The 12357-nt window shown below is 39.5% G+C and overlaps 1 protein-coding gene across 5 annotated transcripts in view; it reads right to left on the bottom strand.

Annotated features, from left to right (window-relative positions):
• Positions 1–2229: 2229 nt before the first annotated feature.
• The window catches only part of herc2 (HECT and RLD domain containing E3 ubiquitin protein ligase 2), a 59209-nt gene continuing 49081 nt past the window's right edge, over positions 2230–12357 (bottom strand). For 4 of the 5 annotated variants that reach the window (XM_030132021.1, XM_030132024.1, XM_030132023.1 and 1 more), the window contains exons 86-91: positions 8973–9167; positions 8601–8713; positions 4901–5091; positions 4694–4799; positions 4398–4610; positions 2870–3142 (exon numbers count right to left, since the gene is read on the bottom strand). In XM_030132021.1, the coding sequence (XP_029987881.1) occupies positions 2870–3142; positions 4398–4610; positions 4694–4799; positions 4901–5091; positions 8601–8713; positions 8973–9167 (1091 nt within the window). Of the gene's footprint in view, positions 3143–4397; positions 4611–4693; positions 4800–4900; positions 5092–8600; positions 8714–8972; positions 9168–12357 lie in introns of all 5 variants that reach the window. The other variant, XM_030132022.1, reaches the window with a different exon arrangement.

Raw genomic sequence — 12357 nt, 5'->3', positions numbered from 1 at the left:
TCCATTTACATGTGCTCTGTATTTAGAATATTTTCATTGCTTTTTCAGGCCATTATACAGCCTTTTCCTTTTGTTGTTTTGCTTTTTTTTAATCTTTTAAATCTACCAGTTTACTGATAAAAACATCAGTTCTAAGGCCTGTGTTGTTTGGTCACTCTGGTGTTCATTATACATGATTTCAGATTTAGACCAACAAATAAATGGAGGCCATGGTTTTATTGAGGTTTGATCATTTCCCCCTGTGTCCGGTGGTTCAGAACAGAGTGATAAAAGGCTTCAAGGCAGTTTAGCAGAATCTGACGTGAAGACCAGTGCACTGAACATGTGAAGTGAGCTGGGTTTTCACCTATTAAATGCAGATTTTTTTTACATCATTGCCAGCTATGGTGCATGTTTCGACTGACTGTATATGTATTTTCTGTGTTTCCAAATGCTTTTATTATTGTAAAACTGTGATTATGTGACTGTATCGCTGTTGTCTTGTCTCTGTCCGTCGTCCGTCCGTCCGTCCACCTGTAAACAACTTTTCAAGAATCATCTTCTACAAACATTTGATTACAAAAAAAAAAAGAATCATCTTCTCTGAAACCATTGGCCAGAATCAATTGAAATAATTGGGAATATGAAAGAATTGGGAAATGTTGATTTTTTAAATTTTTTTTTATGAATTTTTGAATTGTTAAAAATCCCCATTGGTTTATAATGAGACGAATATCAAAGTGCTATAACTTGAAAACAGTTGAAGATATTGATATAATTACTATTGGCAATAGATAGGCAGTCCCAAATGGGCTTTCGTTTAGTGTCATGACCTTTGACCTTGAGTGACCTAGAAAGGTCAAATGAATGTCAGTTAATGTCTTTAAATCTGCAGTTGGACTATAGGACCCTTAGTCCTATTTTTTCCGTATGTAACAACTTATGGTATGAATTTCTGCCATAATGTTTCTTTTTAAATCTAATGTCAGTTACTCTTATGTACTCGTATTAGGCTATGTTCAGACTGCAGGCAAATGTGGCCCATATCCGATTTTTTTGCCCATATGTGACCTGTATCTGATTTGTTAAAGATAGTTTGAACAGCACAAATCCGATTTTTTCAAATCCGACCTAGGCCACTTTCATATGTGGTCCTAAATCCGATACATATAATATTTTGCAATGCGACTTCAGTCTGAACGGCCAGGTCACATTTATCCGACCTTTGGAGAGGAAAACATATTTACTTCCATAAAAACAGTGTGTGCCTGCGTGGTCATGTATTACGTCAGGACCTCTTTTGTGCATATGGGTCACTTCAGGGTCACATTCAGTTCATACTCAAAACTGATAGAAGTCGCATTTAATGTCCAATATGAACGAGCACACAAAATCAGATTTCACCAAAAAATTCGAATTGCATTAAGACCTGCTGTCTGAACGTAACCTTAAACACTTATTGCATCCTCTGGGGACCCTGAAGCCAAAAATGTACATGCAAAAAAATTCTGATGAATTCATGATATATCAATTTTTCTGCAGCTGTGTTCAAAACGACTGAAAGTTCAATCACTTTCAGGATTTTAATTCTTTAAATGCCAGCTTGTATGCATGATGCCACTTGTTTTATTACAAACGACATAAAATATTTTTTCCAAAAAACACCTTATGGAAGGATGTTGCATTGTTTTATATCAGAGTCTTGTCAAAATCATGTGAAAGATTAACAATAACACTGATTTCATTGTAGTAATAGTTTTTGTTCGGTGCAGATGTTCATGACAAAAAAAAAAAAATCCTCTGACTTACACCGAAACAAGTTTTTAATTTCACATAAAAATTATAACGCAATGAAATCAATGTTATCTTAATTTTTTTTTTTTTTTTTTCATAAATACCAACAGTGACATCATGTATCCTAACTAGTAGTTAAAGTCTTAAAATCCTGAAAATTATTGAACATTTAATAGTTTTAAGCACGAGGTTCGAGGGTCCCCAGAGGGCAGTAAATCAGAGGGATGCATGATGACTAAACCATTCATTTAACCCGTCGTTTTTCTGTATTGTTACTAGTTTCTTCACATTGTCTTCAGTTGCGTCTGATAAACTGTGAGACTGTATCAAGGAAATAAACCAGTAACACAAAACCTCTGGCCTTGGTTATTGTCAGTGCAGACATAAAAACACTCCATTCTCAATGAAAGACTCACAGACTTCATTTTCCAAAAACCATCACACAGACGGTTTCAGTCAGTTTCACTTGAATTTATTAACAGAAATGTATTAACATTTAATATGCAGGAATGAGACCTTCTGTGTATACATGGCACAATCATATTATATACATTCTTTAAGGAGACAGTGCACAAACATGGTGGGGGAGAGGGGTAAATACAGGAATCTTAAAATGACCCTTCAGTGGGCTCCGACTGACGAGAGCCGAGTGAGAAACACTGACTTCTGTTTTAAGTTAAAAAGGCTTTTCTTTTTAATAAAGAAACATGGCTATTACCAAGAAACAAAAAAGTAATACTACCAATTTGTCGCACATCAATTTCTATGTACAAACTAGGGACAGGTAATTCACACAAACCAGAGGGAGAGATCTACCACAGTGCTAGGCTGGAGCCTTTTTTTCTCTGTAACGGTAATAATATACACAATTCCCATGTAACACAACAATCACATGTGCAGCCTTATGTCCTCAAAGAAACTATGTCGGAGCAAACCTCTGTTTGTTCTCTCTTTAGCTTATAATGCTTTTAAAGCTCATTGCACATTTTTCCCCCACAGACGTTCGTGTCTTAGCAGATGCCACAATGAATGAGTGTATTAATAGGAGGCATCTGAAGTAGTCTGTGCTCACCCGGACCCTCAGAGGGTCCGTGGTTCAGTGTCCTGTAAGGTAGTCCTGGGTGGAGTCTGAGGCAAACGAGTCGGCGTCCTCGTTGTCGGAGTCTTCGCTACTGTCGTCAGCGGCGGGTTCTCCGGACAGGGCGATGCGGGCGTAGTCGTCAGTGTCGATAGACTTGCAGAAGTGGATGGCGTATTTCAGTTTCTCTTCCAGCACTTGTTTACACGAGTACCTCGGCAGCTTCAGCAGGAAGAAACATGTGTAGGACTCAGGGAGGAAGTGGTCTGGAGGGTTGTACTTATCCAGGACCTGCAGACACAGAGCAGGGTTTAGGACGCAGAAACAGGGCATTGTGTATATAAACAACTAGGTTTAACTGTCAGAGACATACAGACAGTTTTGAGATGTCTTACTCTTTGGTATCTTTTGCATCTATTTTTGTTTTTCTAACCTAACCTTTAGGTTTTAGATAAAGATTCAGTTCCTATTGGTTTTGTCTGCAAACTGATGAATTTACCAGACTTACAAAAATATATATATTGCTACAAATTTGTTGTTTTCACCCTTAAAACAGCAAGAAGATTTTTTTTTGTTTTGTTTTTTTTTTTAAATACAGAAATCTGTTAGATGTTCTACAGCTATTTTATCCAAGGGATTTTTCTGGTGGAAATACAAGGTTATTATAACGTATTTAACATTTAATCAATGTGATTAAACACAAATTCAATCTGTGCAACAAAACTTATTCAACTTACTAAACTACCACACAAATAAAGAGATACGCCATGTACAAATATGCAACACAATCCCAATTAATGCGGTTTCCAGTAAGTCAATGATCTGAATCATCTGTCAGGAGATGCTTCAGTAGGTTCAGATTTATTTATTTTTTTTAACCTCATTGAATGAAATCTTAGCAGACATTCACTACAGCAAAGATCTGTAAAAGACGGTTCAGTCCAACTCCTGACTCTAGAGTGTCTAAAACGTTCTATTGTTTTTGTAAAATTGATAAAGTAACGCAATGAATAATACTGTGATTCTGAAGCCTTGTGAAGTCATAACCATTTTTTTTCCAGTAGGAATCGTGCCAATGTAAAAGAAAACAGTTGATTAGCTGATAGCAAAAGTTTCATTCATATAAAAGCAAGTTATGATCAGAAAACTGCAAAGGTAAGACAAAACTCGTAATCACCTCTTCATAATGCAACATTTATTTTCGCTCTTTGTCTTTTTCAGTGAGTTTTATTAGTAGAGAAATAATACTTGCACTGCTGGATCTGCTTTGTGTTAGCTTAGCAGTGCAAAGTTTGCCTCTTTTTGTTTTTTTGTTTTATCAAATCATTCACTGGTCTCAGACTCAGATTATTTTAGACATTTGCCCATTTAAGTAGATATTGATGTGTCTTGTTCAGTTTTGTGAAAAATGGTTTTGTTGAGCTTTTAGCTGATGTTCTTCTGGTCATGTGGATGTACAGGATGTGTATATTGCTACAAGTGTCATGTAGCATTACCACCACAACACAGGCGGAACAGGTTTCAAGAGGAAAACTTGTCTACTCACCTGCACAACAAAATCGCGGCCTCTGAAGTCAGCGATGGTACGAGGCAGGCGTGTGCGACCCCAGACGAACCTTAAAAACAGAGACCTCTCCGTGTTGGAGAAAGACTCCATGACTTCCCAGAACCACTGGATGAGCGGTGCCGTTGGTTCCACCCCTTTGTAAGTGGCCACCGACTTGAGCAGGTGAAGGGGGATGTCTGGGCTTCCACACACCTGAGCACAGAGCACAATTAGACTGTCAGGTCAGCCAGTAATCAAAGGAGTGAAGCTGCTCCTCATAAAAAGCATCAACTCACCATTGTTTCCAGCTCGTAACCAGTAAAAAGTGACAGCAAGGGAACAGGAACGACTCGAGCCATGCCCTCACGCACTGCAGCCACCTGCTCGTCAAACTCGTGCAGCCTGTGGGGTTGAAAAATAAAAGAAACAGGTCAACAAAATAAAACAAACACACACACACAGGTGGCAGGTGTATCTATGGTGGGTGCAGGTTGTGCTGTCACCTGTAGTTAATTGCGAGGCGGACATATTCTGCGCGGTTCTCCAGTGTGATGTGGGAGTATTTGGAGCTGAGCTGGATGTCTTGACCGCTGGCGTTGGGCACCGTGAAGGGCAGCGTCATGGCCTCGAACTCCTCCGCTGTGGCCTCGTTGTCCCGGATGTACATCAACCCAGGAATGAAATCCTTATCAACCTACAAATTGACAATCACATCATGTTTAACACAACTATTAGATGCAGTCTGTAAACTCTAGTCAAAGGTAAAGGTTCATACCGTCTTCCAAATATGACTATTGTAGGTAATTCATTTATCAGACAGGGGTAGTTGTTTGTTTACCTGCTTTACTAGTTTCGGCTACTTCCTGCAGCCTTCATCAGAAGTGTCACATGATGTTGCTGTGACATGACTTATAGGCTGCTCAGGAGGATTGGAAGGAGCTGAAACTAGTAAACTACTCCTGTCTGATAAATGAATGACCTACAATACTGGACAGCGATGTTTGGAAATTCTTCTTCTGAGATAATGTGCTGAATCGTACATACTTTGATCAGATGAATTGGAAAACAAGTGACAAAACTCCTGGTTAAGGTTTTCAAGATATATGATAATTACACTTACGAGGGCCGTTCAATAAGTTCATGGCCTCACCCAGAAATACTGGTTGTTATAATACAGGATGTTACATTCTTTCGTGATGGGATAGTGATGCTTGAACATCGACGGACCAAGTGCATTGCTGTAAATGGAGATTATGTTGAAAAATAAAATATAAATTATCAGTCTGTGTTGTTCTGTTCTGGGTGAGGCCATGAACTTATTGAACGGCCCTCGTATACATCAGTTTAAGTACAGTTATGCAGCAGATCTATAAATCGTACCCTAGAAGGATTCAGAAAAAGTGAACATGTTCTAATGTGCAGACAGTGTTTTCAGGCAGACCTGAAGTAGAACTACAATTTCACATTTTGACCAAATACTGTATCATAAAAAACCTTAAGCCAAGCACCACCTTTGACTTGTACTTCTCTTTATCAGTAACCCAAATATGGTACATTCTCACTACTTTCATTCTGGACGAATTTTACTTGCAGCACAGTGTAGTTTTTCAATTTTTAAAGGCTGATATAATCAGGGTAGTTTGGAGCAGGAAGAAGGTGACGTACCCTATCCACACCCACAAAAAAAAACTACAAAACTATACTGGTGATAATGAACATCTGGGACACCATCAAACACAGCATCACTCTTGAGCTAAACATCTAAGTAAAACTAACAAATACGTAAACAAGGAGACCACTTAGATGGGACTGATTTCTATATTTTGATCATTTTTATATATATTTTCCCTGAAAGTGAGTAATTCTACATACGATTCCTGATATTTGCCATCTCCAATTGGTGTTAAGAGTTGAATGTGCTAGAATGTGCTAAAATGTGCTAAACTGAGCATTTTAATTCAGAAAGGGTGAAATATTTGTTGATTCTTGTTAGTGTAACATCTAAACCACGACTAAAGCAGATATGTCTATTTGGAAACAATATGTTTTACTCAATAAACAGAAGGTCTGAAGTTTGGATCAGCAGGTGAGTCAGCGGTCTACCAAGTTATTTTTTGAATGAAAGTCAGTGGTTGTCAGAGGTTTTCCAGTTCTTCTGTATTAGCTTCAGTTTCAACCCACTCTTTGGAGCACGTCCACATCCCTGTGGACACAACACTGTTCCCTTGGGCTCCACAGCAGCATATTCTGTTGCGAGTCTTGTGCTAATTTCCCATCTAACCTTTTTACTATCTCAAGGGCAAAACCACACAACAAGAGCAGCTTTGTTATTTTATTTCCACTCCAGTATTCTCCCGGATGGCTCAGGAGCTCATGATCAGAGCATGAGGGCAGGAGTGGACTCACGCCGTCTCAAAAGGTTGAGGCTCATAACCTCCTTCAACTAAAATTAAGTAGATGTGACGAGGTACGGCATGGGCTCATACTACATTCCATACTACACGAGGAGGGGGTTTCTGAGAAATGGGTTTAAGATGTAATCTGAGAAGGAATGTGAAAGTTGGGCTTTTTTCCCTTTCCTTTTATATGTTGAATAATACAGTTTGTGCATGTTAGAAACATTATATAATATCAGACTTAAAGATTTCCAGTCATGTAAACTTATGTAACATTAACAAAATCTCACAAAACAATCAACTAATTAATGTTTATTCGATTAAATTAGATTTTTCACATGTCACATTGTCTTTTTTTAATCTTTCATCAGTTTATTTTGCACAGGTAAGACACTAAAACACTCTTAAAGTTGTTCTTTGTGAATTATTGTTCATCTGTTCTCAGTGAATACATTTTTCAAGATGGTATGCTCTCTGTATTTAATTTTCACTGAAAAAAAAAATCTACAAATGTTTGCTGGAATCCATGCCAAATATGAATGTTTATTTAACATCTGGAGAAGATGACGTGGAGGTCAGAGCATCAGCACCATGATGAGTCATTTATACCAGTATGTTGTGACATACTGCCTTAATCTAAAAAAAAATGACATGATTTTGTTGAGGCTTTTATATTACACAGTTCCTTCTCTTACCTTCTTGTCCTTGAAAAAAACATCCCAATTTACTAAAAAAACAAAAAAACTTCACACCTCTGCACATCAGAATAGACCTTGTTAAGAGATGTATTAAAAACTGTATAACTTCTTGTATTGACTATTTTATGCTACAGAACACCCACTAATTATATCATGTTACTGTTTATCATCTACAGAGCACACCATGTAAATTTTAAGTCAATCAGATGATGTTTGCATAGGCTGACCAGTAGGTGGAGTTCTGACTCAACATGTATGACGTATATTTATCGAACATGAGGAATTTGAGGATAACGTTCATCTGAGTTACAACATGATGTCATAGGTATGAATGCTTCAATTCATAGGTGTGAATGCTCGATGCTGTACACATTTAAGTTGATGTATGCAGTGTATTAGGTGAAAAGGATAGGCAAAAAAATAAGCTTTTGCTTCTAGCCTGTTCCTTTTTTCTTTTTTATATTTTTTACGATTAATGTACTAAGTACAATTATTGACGTAAAACCAAAAATAAATTAATTCATTCATTCACAGGTACAGGGAAAAACACACAGATTTGATCATTCCAACTATCTTCAGATGAGTCTCTAGAGTTTATTCACATGCAATGAGTGGAAATTGTGCAATCCCCCTTGGATTCAGTGCATGGCTCAAAGAGGTCTGGACACTTGGTACATCTAGAGGCTTAATATTTAGAAATTTTGTAGGTTCTGGTATTGATCCATCTTGCCACACTGATCCCTGAGCCATAAAATATAGTGGCAAGTTTGTTTCCACTTCTGACACATGTACAAAGCTGCATGAATTTTGGTGCATGTCTGACTGTTGAAAAATGTGACTGAATAGAGAGAATAATAATAATGGTTGCAGATACAAGAAGAACAGTCTTTCTTCTGGCCTTCAGTACAGACAAATGTCAAATTACTGCAGTGATAATTCATAACACATAAGATATAGAACATTAAAATAATGTATAACACCAGACTAAAAGAACCCCCACTTGCTCCTTAATAGGCAGTGCATGAAATGTAAGTTATATCTTTGCACTCGATCATCAACTGCACTGAGCTCAGGGGAACAGGTCTCTGTATGTAGATCTGTATACGTACCTCACTGAGGTCAGCGATGGTCAGGTTCATGCCTGCCAGCTGTTTCCAGACCGGCTCTGCCAGGTTCAGACTAAGAGGGCTTCCAGTACGGATTGCAATGCCCAGGAGCACCCCTGCAGACACAGCGAAGCAAACAGCATTACCCACATGAACAATCCACCACAACTGTGTGGAGTCAAATGTTGGCGAAAAAAAACAAGAAACAACCATATTAAATGAATGGGGGCTCTACAGGTTAGACCAGGTGTTTTATCAGGGAAAATGCATGTGAAGCATTTGCACATTTGAAAATAAACATGCATTATTTTTATTTTTTGTTTAGCTGGGATTAACACCACAGAGGACCTGACTCAGAGATTAACTGGATTATACCTAGGAAGCGGAACATGCTCATGTGAAGAGGCGACTTGGCTGCAGGGTTGAGCAGGAAACAGTCCCTGTTGGCGCCCGATTCATCACGCCCATTAGGGGTGACGATGAGCAGCGGAGTCAGCGCGTTCTGCAGCTCCTCGCACATTTCGGCGATGGATTCACTGTAGCCTCCACCGCAGTCATCCACAGATTCCCCTGAGAAAAAAAAAAGAATGGTTCATAAAACTCATTACTTTTGGGGCCGCATGCAAAGACATTCAGTCTCGATTCTGCATACTAGATATACTAGAGATGTAATGACTTCTATGACCTTTTTAATACCTCTAACAGGGAAAATATCATTACTGCAGCAAAACAAACAAAAAAGAAACCAATGGTATATTCTGCAGTTACTCATAAGATCCAAACATAAGTGGCCTTGGTCCTTCCGTTTTGTTACTTCCAAATCATTTTTTACAATTGCTTCTCAATTCGTCTCCACAATGTCCACCTCATTGAATATGAGAAGACACTGTTAAATTATTACACATTTCCAACATTTACACAAAGGTGATGTCCACAGTGTTAGTCCGGAACAAGACAAAGTGATAGAGTGAAAAAGATGGTAAAGAAGGTATGCATCGCAGGTGTTCAATCGATCGTTTCTGTGCAGATGGAGGCATTAAAAAAGTGAACCCTCCATTATTTTGCAAATTTGCATGGTTAGTGATACCCCAAATACAACTTCTAATTTCTCTCAGTATAGCACAGTCTCCTCACAGCAAGAAGATCCTGGTTTCTCTGGGTTCTCTGGCTTCCTCCTACTGTCCAAAGACCTGCATCTTCATTAACTGGTCAATCTAAACGACCTGTAGGTGTGAATATGAGAGTGCTGGTTGTTTGTCACTATATGTCGGCTTTGTGATGAACTGGCAACATGCCCGAGGTGTACCCCACCTTTGCCTAATGGTAGCTGGGATAAGCTCCAGCCTCCCTGCGACTCCTGAGAAGATTAAGCATTTCAGAAAATGAATGAGTGAGTGAATGAATGTTCATTAATTACAGTGTTTGTCACTTCCTGATAAAGAGCAAGACACTGCTCATCAGGGAGACAAAAGAACGGGAACCATTTAACCGGAACATTCCTATTTTATTGGGCAAGGAAAATATCCTCATGTTAGCATACCCCACCTATCTGCTGCCCAGGAGTGGTTTGGATGTATCCTTGCAAGGAGGGGCCCCAGGTTATGGTGAACAGGTTGTATGAAAAGGACCAATCAAGCAAAAAGTGCTTGGCAGGTTGACCAAAAAATAGGACCAATGGCCCTGTAGCTTACCGGCCAAATTAAAAGCTTTGCGAAATGTATCCAGATGCCATTTATTATCACCCAGTTATGTGTATTTATTATATTACAGAAATAGCCCATGTTTTGGTCATATTCCAATCAGATCTGTAAAAAATTCACATTCCAACTTGATATCATTGATACTTACTGATTTATTGTATCGATCCACTTCCTATCTCTTATAATGGGGAAATTTTTCAAAGTCGCACCAAATCCAGAATCAGATCCGGATCAAAATAATTTCAATACCTTGTGTTGACATCATCATAAAGAAGCTGTATACCAAGTTTGAAGTCAATCAGAACTGGAGTTTCGGAGAAGAAGACGATTGAAATTTTTCCCCATAAGAGCCCATGTTAAATTTTCCGTAAATTCCCAGATCCAGAAGAAGATCCTGATCAGCATGTGGCCATTATGTTTTGGTCATTTCCCCATCAGGGCTGCACTGTAGAAATTTCAAGTTGATATCATTTATATTTACTGAGTTATTGCATGGATCCACTTCCTATCTCTTATAATGAGGAAATTTTTCAAAGTCGCACCAAATCCCGAATCAGATACAGATCCAAATAACAGGGCTCGTGACTGCAACTGAATTACGGTCGCATGCGCCTGAGAATTTCGGTAGTGCGACTGTTTTTGAGATTACGATCGCACGGTGCGCCAATAAAAAAATGAGCGAAAATTAATACGTGCGCCTAGAATAATGGCTGCAGAAGTAACTCGTCAGCTGAAAATAAACAAGCTCCACGCCCCGCTGACTGAAGCGGAAAATCTAGTCCCCGCCCCCTCGCGTGCGCAAGCGGCATAAACAAAGGGATCAAATAACTCCACCGACGTTTGAAACAATCTCCTGACTTCAGGCGTGGTGTAGACCACAGTGACAAAGGGGCACCAGGTCAAGGAGACTTGACTTCAGGCGTGGTGTAGACCACAGTGACTAAGGGGCACCAGGTCAAGGAGACTTGACTTCAGGCGTGGTGTAGACCACAGTGACTAGGGTACGTTTACACGGCAACACTCCGCAAAGATTTTTCCTTTGCGTTATAAAATCATTCCGCGTTAAGACGACGCCGCTATGATAACGATCTGCGTTAACATGAGTCCGCAAGGACGGCTGAATACGCTGTAGTGGCCATGCCAGACCAGTAGCTGGCGATGTAGAGCTGTAGTGAAACAGTGGTGGTAAAACAGGCGCCTGCGCACAAACAATTTCCGGTTTAGACAGCCTTTAAATGAGGAGAAGAAGAGGAGGAGGCGGACAACACTATTTACAAACAACAATGGCGAGTGGTCGTACAAAGACGCAGGACTTCTTTGTCTGGACAGACGAGCTGAGCACAGTTAGCAGCACGTATGTTGTTCTGAAACCGGCCATTGTTGTTGTGGTTGTTCCTTCTTTTTCTGAAGCTTTATTGTGTCATAGAGGCTGGCAAACCAGCTTGGAGGCGCATTACCGCCACCAACTGGCCCAGAGTGGGTTAACTGGTGGTTCTTGGCTGCGCGCGCATGCGGTGACGTCATATTTTACCCCGGAACGCTCCAACTCGCGTTAACACGGAGCTGAAATGCGGAGCGTATCGATAACGTTCCACCCTGGACCCTGGTATCAAAAGTTTCCGGATTCAGGCACTCTAGGCACCGTTTCCATGTTAACAGAAGGCTAATCCGCGATGAAATCTTCCCGGAGTCGACTGAAGCCGACGCCGTGTAAACGGCCCCTAAGGGCCTTTAGGCCATGAAATAAAAAAGTTGGTTGTTGCAAATAATGGTGTGATTCGTCTTTCTTCTCCAAAGAACCAACTAAAGTATATACCACACATTGACAATTGTTTTGCACCTGTGTCAATGTAAGCCTTTTCTTTCATACTCTATTCAAATACTTTATTCTAGGTTGTTAACATTGCTTAAATACATATAGGAATATTACTTGGTATGGCCAAGAGTTTTGTTTGTTCTCCAATTTTTTTATATAATAGTGGTGCACCTAGATTTTAGCCTGTGCTCCTAACTTTTTAGGGTTAGGAGCACAGTGCTCCTAGGTCAAAAAGTTAATTTTG

Source organism: Sphaeramia orbicularis, chromosome 4 (assembly GCF_902148855.1).
Source record: "Sphaeramia orbicularis chromosome 4, fSphaOr1.1, whole genome shotgun sequence".
In the NCBI taxonomy this organism is placed as follows: domain Eukaryota; kingdom Metazoa; phylum Chordata; class Actinopteri; order Kurtiformes; family Apogonidae; genus Sphaeramia; species Sphaeramia orbicularis.
This window is presented reverse-complemented; position numbering and strand designations above follow the sequence as displayed.